General features: G+C 47.6%; 1 protein-coding gene across 1 annotated transcript in view; it reads left to right on the forward strand.

Moving 5' to 3' along the window:
• Positions 1-3,911: 3,911 nt before the first annotated feature.
• The window catches only part of LOC132578239 (solute carrier family 22 member 13-like), a 45,091-nt gene continuing 35,037 nt past the window's right edge, over positions 3,912-13,965 (forward strand). Inside the window, exons 1-2 of the mRNA XM_060248150.1 lie at positions 3,912-4,343; positions 11,171-11,274. Coding sequence (XP_060104133.1) covers positions 3,960-4,343; positions 11,171-11,274 — 488 coding nt within the window. The 5' untranslated portion in view covers positions 3,912-3,959. The remainder of the gene's footprint in view (positions 4,344-11,170; positions 11,275-13,965) is intronic.

Consider the following 13,965-nt stretch of genomic DNA (forward strand, 5'->3'; position numbering starts at 1 on the left):
TGCAGAGTCTTCCTTAGAGTCCTCCATCCAAATACCAATCAGAGCTGACCCTGCTTAGCTTCTGAGATCTGACAAGATCAGGCTGTACCATGCTGCCTTCCCTCCCCTGAGTAGGTTTAGGGAAGAAGAAGAAGAACAAGACGTCATTGGATTTATATCTCACCCTATATTCTGAATCTCAGAGTCTCAAAGCGGTCACAATCTACTTTACCTTTCCCCCCCTGCAACAGGCACCCTGTGAGGTGGGTGGGGCTGAGAGAGCTCTCCCAGCAGCTGCCCTTTCAAGGACAACTCCTACGAAAGCTATGGCTGACCCAAGGCCATTCCAGCAGGTGCAAGTGGAGGAGTGGGGAATCAAACCTGGTTCTCCCAGATAAGAGTCCACGCACTTTATCACTACACCAAACTGGCTCTTATCCTTTACAGCCTCAGTTCCCCATCTGTAAATATGAAAATCATGAAGGCCCAATTTACAGCAGGACTGCAGGATTATGACAAAAATGTGCAGGAAATAATTTGAGAACTTAGATAAAGGGGGTATAGGGTTAAAAGAACTAGTGCATACAGAGGCCATCAAGAGACCATCTGCTGGGAACCATTAGCACCCATAGAGCACATCATTGGGGGTTCAACAAGGCCCTCAAGGCCAAACCAGGACCACAATCAAAGGTAATTTCTGATCCCAACTTCCATCTCTGGAATGACCCAGCAGTTTCTACAGGCTCCTCTTTCAACTAATCCACCCCATGTAATGTTCAGAAGTGATAGACATGAGGTTTACAAGATTATACATGGGACAGAGAAGGTAGAGAAAGAACTCTTTTTCTCTCTTTCTCACAATACAAGAACTTGTGGGCACTCCATGAAATTGAGGTTAGAATGGATAAAAGGAAATATTTCTTCACCTAAAGGGTGATTAACACATGGAATTCACTGCCACAGGAGGTGGCAGCGGCTACAAGCATAGACGGCGTCAAGAGGGGATTGGATAAACCTCTGGAGCAGAGGTCCATCAGTGGCTATTAGCTACGGCGAATTGTTGGGGCGAGTGATGCTCTGCATTCTTGGTGCTTGGGAGGGGCAAGAGTGTGAGGGCTTCTAGTGTCCTGGCCCCACTGATGGACCTCCTGAGGCACTTGGGTTTTTTAGCCACTGTGTGACACAAAGTGTTGTAATGGATGGGCCATTGGCCTGATCCAACATGGCTTCTCTTATGTTCTTATGTGACACAGAGTGTTGGACTGGATGGGCCATTGGCCTGATCCAACATGGCTTCTCTTATGTTCTTATGTGACACAGAGTGTTGGACTGGAGGGGCCACTGGCCTGATCCAGCATGGCTTCTCTTATGTTCTTATGTGACACAGAGTGTTGGACTGGAGGGGCCACTGGCCTGATCCAGCATGGCTTCTCTTATGTTCTTATGTGACACAGAGTGTTGGGCTGCATGGGCCATTGGTCTGATCCAACATGGCTTCTCTTATGTTCTTACCATTCCTTAGCCAATGTAAGAGGATGCATCTAACAATGGCCCTTATCACCACAACCGCAATTTCCTATTACCTTTAATTTAATCTTTTAGATTTATATCCCACCCTATCCCGCAAGCGGGCTCAGGGCGGCTTACAACAATAAAGCAACAGAGTTAAAATAATATCATAAAAACACACGTTGCGAAACAGGAGCAGCCCAGTCAACAGTCTTACAGACATCGGCGGTAAACAGCACGCAGCTGAGGACTAACAGCATGCTAAGGCAGAATGAAAATTAGATAGATGGGCAGATAGACGGAGCTGTTGACATGCAGAGCACATTGCCAAAGACCAGCCCCCACGCCGGAAAGTGCGGTCAAGTTGCAGACGATGGATGACAACCTCGTGGGGTTTTCCAGACAAGGGGCCGTTGTCGTTGCCTGCTTCTGCGTAGCGACCCTGGACATCTTGGGTGGTCTCCCATCCCAGGACTAACTATGACGGACTCTGCTTAGCTTCCAAGATCTGATGAGTTCGGGTTAACTTGAGGTAGCCTGATCAGGGCTCTGTCCCCTCTTTGTTTTTGCTTCCGCACCTGGGGATTGGCAACCCTCACCTTCCTTGTTTTGTAGAAAAAGCCCAGCAGGAGCTCCTCCATACCTTCCCCAGCATGCCTGCCGCAGCCCACGCACCAGAAAAGGCTGAAGCCATCAGGGAGATGTTCAAAGATGCCCCCCCCCTCATCTTCCCCAGCATGCCAGGCAAAGCCCTGGCCAGCCCAAGTGGAGCTCCACTCCTCTGCCAGTATCATAATGCCCCTGTATACATTGATGGTGTGGCCTCATTTGGAATATTGTGTACAATTCTGGTCACCGCACCTCAAAAAAGAAATTATAGCATTGTAAAAAGTCCAGAAAAGGGCAACTGGAATGATTAAAGGGTTGGAACACTTTCCCTGTGAAGAAAGGTTAAAACGCTTGGGGCTTTTTAGCTTGGAGAAACGTTGACTGCGGGATGACACGACAGAAGTTTACAAGATTATGCACGGGGTAGAGAAGACGGAGAAAGAAGTGCTTTTCTCCCTTTCTCACAATACGAGAACTCGTGGACATTCAATGAAATTGCTGAGCAGTCAGGTTAGAACTGAAAAAAGGAAGTACTTCTTCACCCAAAGGGTGATTAACTGATAGAATTTACTGCCACAGGAGGTGGCGGCGGCTACAAGCATAGCCAGCTTTAAGAGGGGATTAGATAAACATATAGAGCAGAGGTCCATCAGTGGCTATTAGCCACAGCTTATCGTTGGAACTCTCTGTCTGGGGCAGTGATGCTCTGTATTCTTGGTGCTTGGGGCGGGCACAGTGGGAGGGCTTCTAGTGTCCTGGCCCCACTGGTCGACCTCCTAATAGCACCTGGGTTTTTTGGCCACTGTGTGACAAAGAGTGTTGTACTGGATGGTCCATTGGCCTAATCCAACATGGCTTCTCTTATGTTCTTATGCCCTAAGAAGCCCTGGATTCAAGGTTGAACACTAATCAAACACAATAATCCAGTGAATCCACAAAAGATAGAGGATGGTTGTCCTGTTTATATGTGCTAGCTGCTGAATCCGTCAGGACATCAGAGAAAGAACACACTTGGTTAGGAAGAGGACATTCATAGGAAAAGTCATGAAAGCACTGAACCACTCGCTATTTTATTTCAGCTGTTGACCTGATTTGTAGCTCAGGTACCTAGGAATGTTACATATCGCCCTTTCTTACTTATAATGACCACTCTTTCATCTGGGGCTTCACTATGGTCAAACTTAAAAGGGCCTTAGCTCAATAAGCAAAGGATTTCTTTGCAGGAAAAGTATGGTTTAATCTTGGTAGGTTGGATCCAATGTTCCCTCTAATGTTCCCTTGTGGAGAGCCAGTTTGGTGTAGTGGTTAAGTGTGTGGACTCTTATCTGGGAGAACCGGGTTTGATTCCCCACTCCTCCACTTGCATCTGCTAGCATGGCCTTGGGTCAGCCATAACTCTGGCAGAGGTTGTCCTTGAAAGGGCAGCTGCTGTGAGAGCCCTCTCAGCCCCACCCACCTCACAGGGTGTCTGTTGTGGGGGAGGAAGGGAAAGGAGATTGTGAGCCGCTCTGAGACTCTTCGGCGTGGAGGGCGGGATATAAATTCAATATCTTCTTCTTCTTCTAAGTTGCAGAGTCTTATGAGCAAAAATTCTACTTTGTGAGCCACTGGCATTAAAATTGTGAGCTACTGCATAAATTATTGCGCTCTGGGGTCCTCCTTCCTGAGCCAAGACAAAAATGTGTGAACTGGAGGCTCAAAATCTGTGAGCTAGCTCACGCTAACTCAGCTTAGAGGGAACACTGATTGGACCCCATAAGTTTAACAGAAGGCAAAGCTTGATTAATTATTGCCTCTTGATTTCTTTACAGCTGTAATTGTGTTTAACCATTAATTCTGGGACTCGGATGTGACAAAGACAGATGCCAGTCCCCAGTGAAAACAGAAAGATGGAATTCGGAGACCTCTTGAAGGCGATCGGGGAATTCGGGAGGTTCCAGAAGTTACTGGTGTTCCTCCTCTGCATTCCCAATTTCCTCACTCCCTTTCACATGTTTGGCCAAGTGTTCATTGTCACCGAAGTGCCTCACCATTGCAACACGAGCTGGATCAGCAAACTCGACTTGAACTTAACCCAAGAGCAGAAGGTGAACTTGACAATCCCGAGGAAACCCGACGGATCTCTTGACGCCTGCCACATGTTTTCTCCCGTTCAAGCGAATCAGTCGATTCAGTTCAATTCCACAGAAAAATGCCGAGACGGCTGGGTGTATCCTGAAACGGTTCGGCCGACGTTGCTTACAGAGGTGTGTACTTTAGATCTGTTAATCTAAGAAGCTGCTTTATATGACGTTTGACCTTTGGTCCAGGGGTTGCATATTCCGACTGGTCGCAGCTCTCAGGCAGGGAAAGGTGTTTCCTGACACTTTCACCTTTAACTGGGGATGCCAAAAATTGACTCTGGGACATTCTGCATTGCAAAGCAGGTTCCGCGCGACTGAGCTGCGGCCCTTCCTGAATTCCAAGATTCTCTTTTGAAATGATTCAGTGATTCGTACGCAGCCTACACATGGGAATTGTTTTAGATTTCAAATTAGTGTTCTCCTGATACCGTTCCAAAGAAACTTTGGATGGAAAGCTAGACTGAACAGGGAACATAGAAGCAGTGAGAGGGAGAGCGTTTTCGCACTTACCTTAATCGGGAGCGACCTCCCTCTTCACCGCGCAGCGTCTGCGCGGATTTCGCACTAATTGCTCCGCAGAACCCGGAAGAGCCGCAAAGTCCTGTGGCTTCTGCATCGCAAATGTAAGCTGGTTTTTGGCCAGTTTACATTTGCGACGCAAAAGTCGCGGGACTTTGCGGCTCTTCCGGGTTCTGAGGAGCAATTAGTGCGAAATCCGCGCAGACGCTGCACGGTGAAGAGGGATGTCGCTGCCGATTAAGGTCAGTGCAAAAACGCCCGGAGTTTCCTTAAGGTACAAAAAAACCTGGAACGTAACTAGAATTCCTTTTCTTTTAGTACAGATGCAGTGCATCATCATGGGATACATTATAAGAACATAAGAGAAGCCATGTTGGATCAGGCCAATGGCCCATTCAGTCCAACACTCTGTGACACATAAGAACATAAGAGAAGCCATGTTGGATCAGGCCAATGGCCCATCCAGTCCAACACTCTGTATCACACAGCAGCCAAAATACACACACACACACACACACACACACACACACACACACACTGTGGCTAATAGCCACTGATGGACCTCTGCTCCATATTTTTATCCAATCGCCTCTTGAAACTGGCTATGCTTGTAGCCGCCACCACCTCCTGTGACAGTGAATTCCACATGTTAATCACCCTTTGGGTGAAGAAGGACTTCCTTTTATCAGTTCTGACGCGACTGCTCAGCAATTTCATTGAGTTCTTGTATTGTGAGAAAGGGAGAAAAGGACTTCTTTCTCTGCTTTCTCCATCCCATGCATAATCTTGTCAACCTCTCTCATGTCACCCCGCAGTCTACGTTTCTCCAAGCTAAAGAGCCCCAAGCGTTTGAACCTTTCTTCATAGGGAAAGTGTTCCAGACCTTTAATAATTCTAGTTGCCCTTTTCTGGACTTTCTCCAATGCTATAATATCCTTTTTGAGATGCGGTGACCAGAATTGCACACAGTACTCCAAATGAGACCACACCATTGATTTATATGGGGGCATTATGATACTGGCTGATTTGTTTTCAACTATCACATTGGGACACTAGGGTGCTAAAGCTACTGGAAAATGAAACACTTAGCCTGCCTTTAATGCAAAAATAAAGCACAATCCATGTAATACCTTTTATTAAAAAGGTCAAGGTAGTCCCCTGTGCAAGCACCAGTCGTTTCCGACTCTGGGGTGACGTCGCATCATGACGTTTTCATGGCAGACTTTTTACGGGGTGGTTTGCCATTGCCTTCCCCAGTCATCTACACTTTCCCCCCAGCAAGCTGGGGACTCATTTGACCAACCTCGAAGGATGGAAGGCTGAGTCAATCTCGAGCCAACTACCTGAACCCAGCTTCTGCCAGGATCGAACTCAGGTCGTGAACAGAGAGAGTTGGCTGTAGTACTACAGCTTTACCACTCTGCGCCAAAGGGTGCACCTTTTATTAGGACCAATAAAAAATGACACAAAATAACACGCACACTTTCAAATTCAACTGAACTCTTTATCAGGATAAATATTACAAAAGGGAAAGGGAGAGAGGAGAGGAAAAAAAGAGAGCTATTTCAGGCCATGATTTTAAGGCTTATTGTCTCTACCATTCTTGCTAAAAATCATGCCCAGAAACATCTCTTATTTCTTTCTCTTTTTCTCCCCCCCCCCTTTAAAAGCATGGCTGAAACGTCTCTTTTTCTCTCTCTCCCCACCTCTATTTTGTAATATCCAGTATGATTTTGAATTTTTATCTGCTTTCTGTAATGACCTTGCATCTTGGTAGTACTATAAGCTATGTCCATGTGGGTTCTGTTGAGCTACATCAGGAATAAAACTTGCAAGAGAAATTAATTTAAGCAGGATTTCTTTAATTCAAAACTCAGCACAGCATAGAACAATACCAGGGCCCTGGTAGGTAGAAACATGGATAGACCAGAGAACGGAGCTGTGCCACTGACTTCAATTAAATAATTGGTTCTTGCAGGACAAAGCCTGAATCCAGTGGCACCTTTATGACCAACAAAGTTATATTCAAACTGAAAGCTTTCACATGCATACACACTTCTTCAGAAGATACTGGTTTCAAATCCCACCCTTCACTCTGAATCTCAGAATGGGTCACAATCTCCTTTATCTTCCCACCCCACAACAGACACTCTGTGAGGTGGGTGGTGCTGAGAGGACTCTCCCAGAAGCTGCCCTTTCAAGGACAGCTACCTATGGCTGACCCAAGGCCATTCCAGCAGCTGCAAGCGGAGGAGTGGGGAATCAAACCTGGTTCTCCCAGATAAGAGTCTGCTCACTTCACAACTATGGCTGACCCAAGGCCATTCCAGCAGCTGCAAGCGGAGGAGTGGGGAATCAAACCTGGTTCTCCCAGATAAGAGTCTGCTCACTTCACAACTATGGCTGACCCAAGGCCATTCCAGCAGCTGCAAGCGGAGGAGTGGGGAATCAAACCTGGTTCTCCCAGATAAGAGTCTGCTCACTTCACAACTATGGCTGACCCAAGGCCATTCCAGCAGCTGCAAGCGGAGGAGTGGGGAATCAAACCTGGTTCTCCCAGATAAGAGTCTGCTCACTTCACAACTATGGCTGACCTAAGGCCATTCCAGCAGCTGCAAGCGGAGGAGTGGGGAATCAAACCCAGTTCTCTAGATATGAGTCCGCACACTTAACCACTACACTAAGCTGACTCTCAATGAGCCAAATCAAACTTCTCTTCCAATCCACCAAGGTGCCTTTCCTGCATTCCTTTTGCAAAAGTAATTCAGTTCTAACAAACTGGATAGCACAAGTGAATAGAGAGCAGTCTGCAGCTTGGAAAACATAGCCTTTATACAAGGTGATAAGAGCTGAGAACATTTTATCTAACTCTCCTGGTAACCGTCCAGTCAGTGACTCCCAGCTAGTCCTTGGGGGTTAAACTACCACATAAGTATTCCAGTCCCTTCCTGGCAACTTCATCAAAAGCCAGTTCAAAGCAAAGTTGCCAAGTCTGTGTTGGGAAATACCTGGAGATTTGGGGGGTGGATTCAGGAGAGGGCGGGGTTTGGGGAGAAGAGGGGCCTCAGCATGGAGCAATGCCATAGAGTCCACCCTTCCAAGCAGCCATTTTCTCCCGGGGAGCTGATCTCTGCCAGCTGGAGATCAGCTATATAAGTAGGCTTGCCAATCCCAAGGTCCCAGCGGGGATTCTTCCGCTTTCCCAGGCTCCTTCCCACCCCCAGTCAGCTGGCCGGCGGGAGGAGGCCCCGCCCCCAAAGCCACCATGTGACTTTCCACCTCCGCAGGCTTCAGTTTCCCATTGGAAAGGCTTCCTCTTGGGATGGGGTGGCTGTGTTACTTGGAAGAAGTTGGCAGCAACTCGTGAGTAGAGAGGCCAATCCCTCGCTTCAGAGTCGCCAGAAATAGGGTGTGTGGGGGGGAGGGAAACGTCTGCTGAGCACTTCATTATTCCCTATGTGGAGATCGATTCTCATAGGGTATAATGGTGAATTGATCGGGTGGTTTCAGGGGCTCTGGGGGAGCTGTTTTTTAAGTTAGAGGCACCAAATTTTCAGTATAGTATCTGGTGCCTCTCCCCAAAATACCCCCCAAGTTTCAAAACGATGAGACCAGGGGGTCCAATTCTATGAGCCCCAAAAGAAGGTGCCCCTATCCATTATTTCCTATGGAAGGAAGACTTTTAAAAAGGTGTGCTGTCCCTTTAAATGTGATGGCCAGAACTCCCTTAGAGTTCAGTTATGCTTGTCACACCCTTGTTCCTGGCTCTGCCCCCAATGTCTCCTGGCTCCACCCCCAAAGTCCCCAGATATTTCTTGAATTGGACTTGGCAACCCTATATATAAGTGGGGGATCTCCAGGCCCTGCCTGGAGGCTGGCAACCCTAGATTGTACAGCAACAATGATTGCTGCTCCCTCCTTCCCCAGGTTGGCCAACCTGCTTCCACCCACTGCCCAACCAAGCAGCAGGGGGTGGCAGCTGTAAGTGCCAGAGTTTGCCCACCTCCAGCAGGTACCCGGCAAGCCAACCTGGAATGCTGTATAACCTGTATCTGCATGAGTTCCACAGTGCTAATTCGGGAACAGAACTTGAAGGACAAGTTGATTTAAAATTCAAAATAGATATTTAACTCAACTCTTCTGCCATATAGATCAATGCAATAAAATTAATCCATCAATGCAGTGGTGAGCAGGAAATGCAACAGATTACACATAATCTGTCTGCATTCAGTTAAACAATTAATTCTCCCTTGGATCTCTTTGTGGTGAGTTCTTGCTTACCACTTCTCAGGTCTACCAAGGTATAGGACTCTTCTCATCCACTTCTTTTCCAATGGACTCCGTTCTAGCAAACTGGACCATGCAGGAATCAGACAGAAATCTGCAGCTTGAAAAATATAACCCCCGCAGTAGCCATGTAACTGCTACAATACCAGTTAAACTAAATTTACCATCCCTTTTTACTAATTCACTTTCACATGCAAAATTTTCCAGTTACCTTACCTTATACACAGTTATAAGAGCTAGAAAAGATGAATCAAGTTCACTTGCAACCAGCCTTTTCGTCTGCTACTAAACTAGTAATTTTGTCATTTCATACCTATATTGGTATTAATGCTGCTAAACTCCATCAATTGATTCTGTCCTATTTGGCTAAATCATCTAATTCTGAGGGGTTATGGGGGCATCTCGTATGAGGTAAATCTTGTCTTTATGTGAGGTAAAAATATAATGTCTGAGGTAAAATATAAAAAAAAATTGAGGTAAATAATTAAAAAAAAAACTTCCAGGACTTCGCAATACTTCACAATACAAAAACTCGTGGGCATTCGATGAAATTGCTGAGCAGACAGGTTAAAACGGATAAAAGGAAGTACTTCTTCACCCAAAGGGTGATTAACATGTGGAATTCACTGCCACAGGAGGTGGTGGCGGCCACAAGCATAGCCACCTTCAAGAGGGGTTTAGATAAAAATATGGAGCAGAGGTCCATCAGTGGCTATTAGCCACAGTGTGTGTGTGTGTGTATAAATTTTTTTTTTTTGCCACTGTGTGACACAGAGTGTTGGACTGGATGGGCCATTGTCCTGATCTAACATGGCTTCTCTTATGTTCTTATGACTATGTTGAGGTTTCAGCTATCTAACCAACTGGGAAATTTCTTAGCCCTTCTGGCGTCCACAAAAGCCTTCATTTTGATGGATTATAATGCCATTGTGTAGATCTAGACCAGGGGTGTCAAACTCATTTGTTATGAGGGCCTGATCTGACATAAATATGACCTTTTTGGGCTGTGCCGTGTGTGTCATAAAATGTAATGCCAGGTAGTAGAGATATAAACTTTATAAAGGACACAGACAAACACACAGACTCAGCCTAATCCACCTCACTAGCTTGTTGAACCTCACCCAACAGAAGGAAGAGAGGCTTGGCTCAGTAGCTCTGCTGTTCAACTGAGAGAGCCTGGCAAAGCAAGCTATCCTTCCCCCACTTCCTCCCCAAGGGAGGAGCATTGTTCTGTAGCTCCCTGTGGGATAGAGCAAGCCTGGCAAAGCAAGCTGTGATGCAGAAGGAAGCAAGAGAGGGAGAAGGAATCAGACGACAGTGAGTTGCTTGCAGGCCTGATAGGACCCCCTTCAGGGACCTGATTTGGCCCCCGGGTGAACGTTTGACACTCCTGATCTAGACTATGGCACAGCATCATTCAGAATAGTGTGTACAGTTCTTGTTACCAGATCTCCAGAAGGACATGGCAGAGCTGGAAAAAGTACAGAGGAGGGCAACCAAGATAATGAGGGGTTGGAGCCCCTTCCCTATGAAGAAAGGTTTAAGAGTCTGGGACTTTTCAGTTTAGAAAAGAGATGGCTGGGGCAGGGGGTGGGTGGGCAGATGATAGAGGCTTATAAGATTGTGCATTGGGTGGAGAGAATTGACAAAGAGCACTTTTTCTCCCTCTCTTGAAAGACTGGAAATCAAAGGCACCCAATGAAGCTGATGGGCAAAAGGTTCAGGACATACAAAAGGAAATACCCCTTGACACAGAGTGATTAAAATGTGGAATTCTCTGCCAGAGGATGTCATGATGGTGACAGGCACAGACAGCTTTAAAAGAGGATTAGAGAGATTCACAGAGGAGAATCTTATGCTGGTCTTATGGGGACTGTTATTCCCAGCTTTTATCAATGGCTACTAGAAATTCAGTTCAGGGAAACAGAAACAGCCGTTTTATAGCCATTCCAACTGAGGCTAAGCTCCACCAGTCTAGGGAGTTATCCGGCTTCCAATGATATTGAAACACATTAAGGGGAATGGTTTGCCCTCCAAGATGAAAAGGTGAGCCAAAGGAGAAAAGGGAGTTGCTGTATGCTGAAGGAAAAATATAATGTTGGTGCCGATAGGAGGCTCAGTTCTGCATGTCTTTCTTTTGCTAGTTTAACTTGGTCTGTGAGCGAGAAAACTTGAACAGCATTTCTCAGTCCATTCTCATGGCAGGTGTTCTCGCTGGAGCTGTGATCTTTGGGCCGCTGAGCGACAGGTAAGGACGCACACATCTCTGCGACAATTTGACTGCGCTTTCCCCACTCAGGGCTGGCCCTGCCACTAGGTAAACGAGGCTGTGACGGAACCGGCCCGATTCTGCCTTCAGACCCAGTCCTGTCAACTCCTTGCTGAGTCGCCAACTCCTGGAGGGAGCTATTTCTCCTCCGGCCACTTGGGCTCGCTGCCACCACCTGCTCAGTCTAGGGGTTCAGATTGAGAGGAACAGGACTCCCAATCCCCCTCTACAGCTCTGAGGCCAGGCCTCAAGGTCCTCTGCCACCCTGTACTTGGGTATCACAGAGACCTCAGCACTTCTTTGGGGAACCCCTGGAGGATTGGCACCTTATCCAACTGCATGCCTTCCCCCTTCCCTGGGGCCCCCTTCATAAAGCAGCGTGGTCTAAGCGGTCGGGATCTATGTGGTACAGAGTTCGACTGCCAGCATTCAAAACAGTAAAAATATTTAATTAAAAGAAAAGAAGAAAAGAAAAGAAGAACAAAACAAAAACAGTTGCATGTAAGAGGTTAACACAGCACAGCACCCGCACAGCAAACAGCATGACAAAGAAAAGGTGGTTATAAACGCATCCTACTGTCCCTGGTCTAAACTTGGCCTGCCTTGTGGGTGACTTACTTGGTCTGACTGCCTGGGAGCCTCCTTTTCCTGAGTAGGCCTATCCCACATGCAGGAGCCCCCATGCTTACAACCTCCTCCTTCCAGCGCCAGTTGAGGACTGCTTCTCTTCCTGCTAACTCCAATACCAAGAACAAAAGAACTTCCTGCCTCTCTAGGAGGTTTTCCCCCTAGTGTTGATGGTTTAACTCTGGAAGGGAGGGGGGTTGGAGGGAGGCTAGGCCAAAGCCTGCTTAGCAGTTTCATGTTCCCTCCCAACTAAGATGGCGTTTCTCCACAGAGGCAAATGCCTAGGGCACCGGCCTTCTGGGGTGCCAAATTGGGCATCCCCAGGGCTTTTTTTGTAGCAGGAACTCCTTTGCATATTAGGCCACACCCCCACTGATGTCTCCAATCCTCCAAGGGCTTACAGGGCTCTTCTTACAGGTCCTTCTGTAAGCTCCAGGAGAATTGGCTACATCAGTGGGGTGTGGCCTAATATGCAAGGGAGTTCCTGCTACAAAAAAAGCCCTGGGGATGCCCCCCATGTGACATTATCACTGCTGGGGAGGGCACCAGAAGCTAGCCTTGCCTAGGGGGCGGACAGTCGAGGGCCAGCCTGGTCCCTGCTCCTGCTACCCTGAAATGAATCTGTTGTGTCAGGGTTTTCACATGCCAAGTCCAATTCAATAAATATCTGGGGACTTTGGGGGTGGAGCCAGGAGACTTTGGGGGTGGAGCCAGGAGACATTGGGGTGGAGCCAAGATCAAGGCTGTGACAAGCATCATTGAACTCCAAAGGGAGTTCTGGCCATCACATTGAAAGGGACGGCACGCCTTTTCAGTACCTTCCTTCCATAGGAAATAATGAAGGATGGCGGCACCTTCTTTTGGGGCTCATAGAATTGGACCCCCTGGTCCAATCTTTCTGAAACGTGGGGGGTATTTTGGGGAGAGGCACTAGATACTATATTGAAAATTTGGTGCCTCTACCCCAAATTACAGCCCCCCCAGAGCCCCAGATACCCGCAGATCAATTCTCCATGATTTTCTATGGGAATAAATCTCCATAGGGAATAATTGAGTTCCCAGCAGACATTTCCCTCCCCTCCCCCCGCTTTCTGATGACCCTGAAGCGGGGGGGGGGGGGAAGGTCTCCAAACCAGGTGATCCCCTGCTTCCACCTGGGGATTGGCAACCCTAGTAGCACTTCAGGTTTGGCCTTGTGCAGGCCTGTAGCTAAAGTGGGGTCCAGGGAGGAGGCTCATCCTTTCAATCCCCCCTTCCAACTGCACGGCCCCTCCATTGGAAGCAGCTGAACAAAGCAGGAGTCAAGTTGCACCTTTAAGACCGACCAGTTTTTATTGAGAACGTCAGCTTTCGTGTGCTCTTAAGCACACTTCATCAAACAAGGAATCCGGCACAGGGAGCAAAGCTATACAGAGCTGAGCAGAGCCATACATAGCTGGGAGGCAGTGGCCCAGAATGCAACATGGTACAGATTTAAGATCCAATGACAGCGAAGTAACATTATCTGGTAGGCAGTGGTTTAGAATGTAAAATGGCCACTGCCCCCCCACCCCGCAAACAACGAATCTTGCTGTGGGCCGCACCAAACATGAAATCCTGGCTATGGCCCTGGCCTGGTGCCCTCCCTGTTTCCACACTTGTTCTGCCACAGGCGTCCTTACTGTTCCAAGCACAGGCTGCATCTGCCAAAGAATCTTGAGTTTCTAGCTCACTTCATCCTTTGCAAGGGGGTGGAATAAATAATGCAAAAGGTTCCTTTCCTAGGAACCTTTCCTGTTCTTCTGGTTGCACACGAAAACACGCATTGAGGGCTGTGTTCTATGGGTGTGCCTTAAAAGCAGAAGCGTGCTACTGCGACCAAGAACCCGACCGAAAAGGAATCTCTCCTCTTCTTGCGTGGACTGGACCCCGCACGAGCCAGCCTTTAGTTGAGCTATGACTGTCTCCAGCTTTTCTTTCGTGGCACCCAAGCAATTCATGGGGGCTTCTCCGAGGGTCTCCCATTCGGACCATCCCCCATTGTTGACTGGCTTACCTTCCCTA

Source organism: Heteronotia binoei, chromosome 10, assembly GCF_032191835.1.
Source record: "Heteronotia binoei isolate CCM8104 ecotype False Entrance Well chromosome 10, APGP_CSIRO_Hbin_v1, whole genome shotgun sequence".
NCBI classification, from domain to species: Eukaryota; Metazoa; Chordata; class Lepidosauria; order Squamata; family Gekkonidae; genus Heteronotia; species Heteronotia binoei.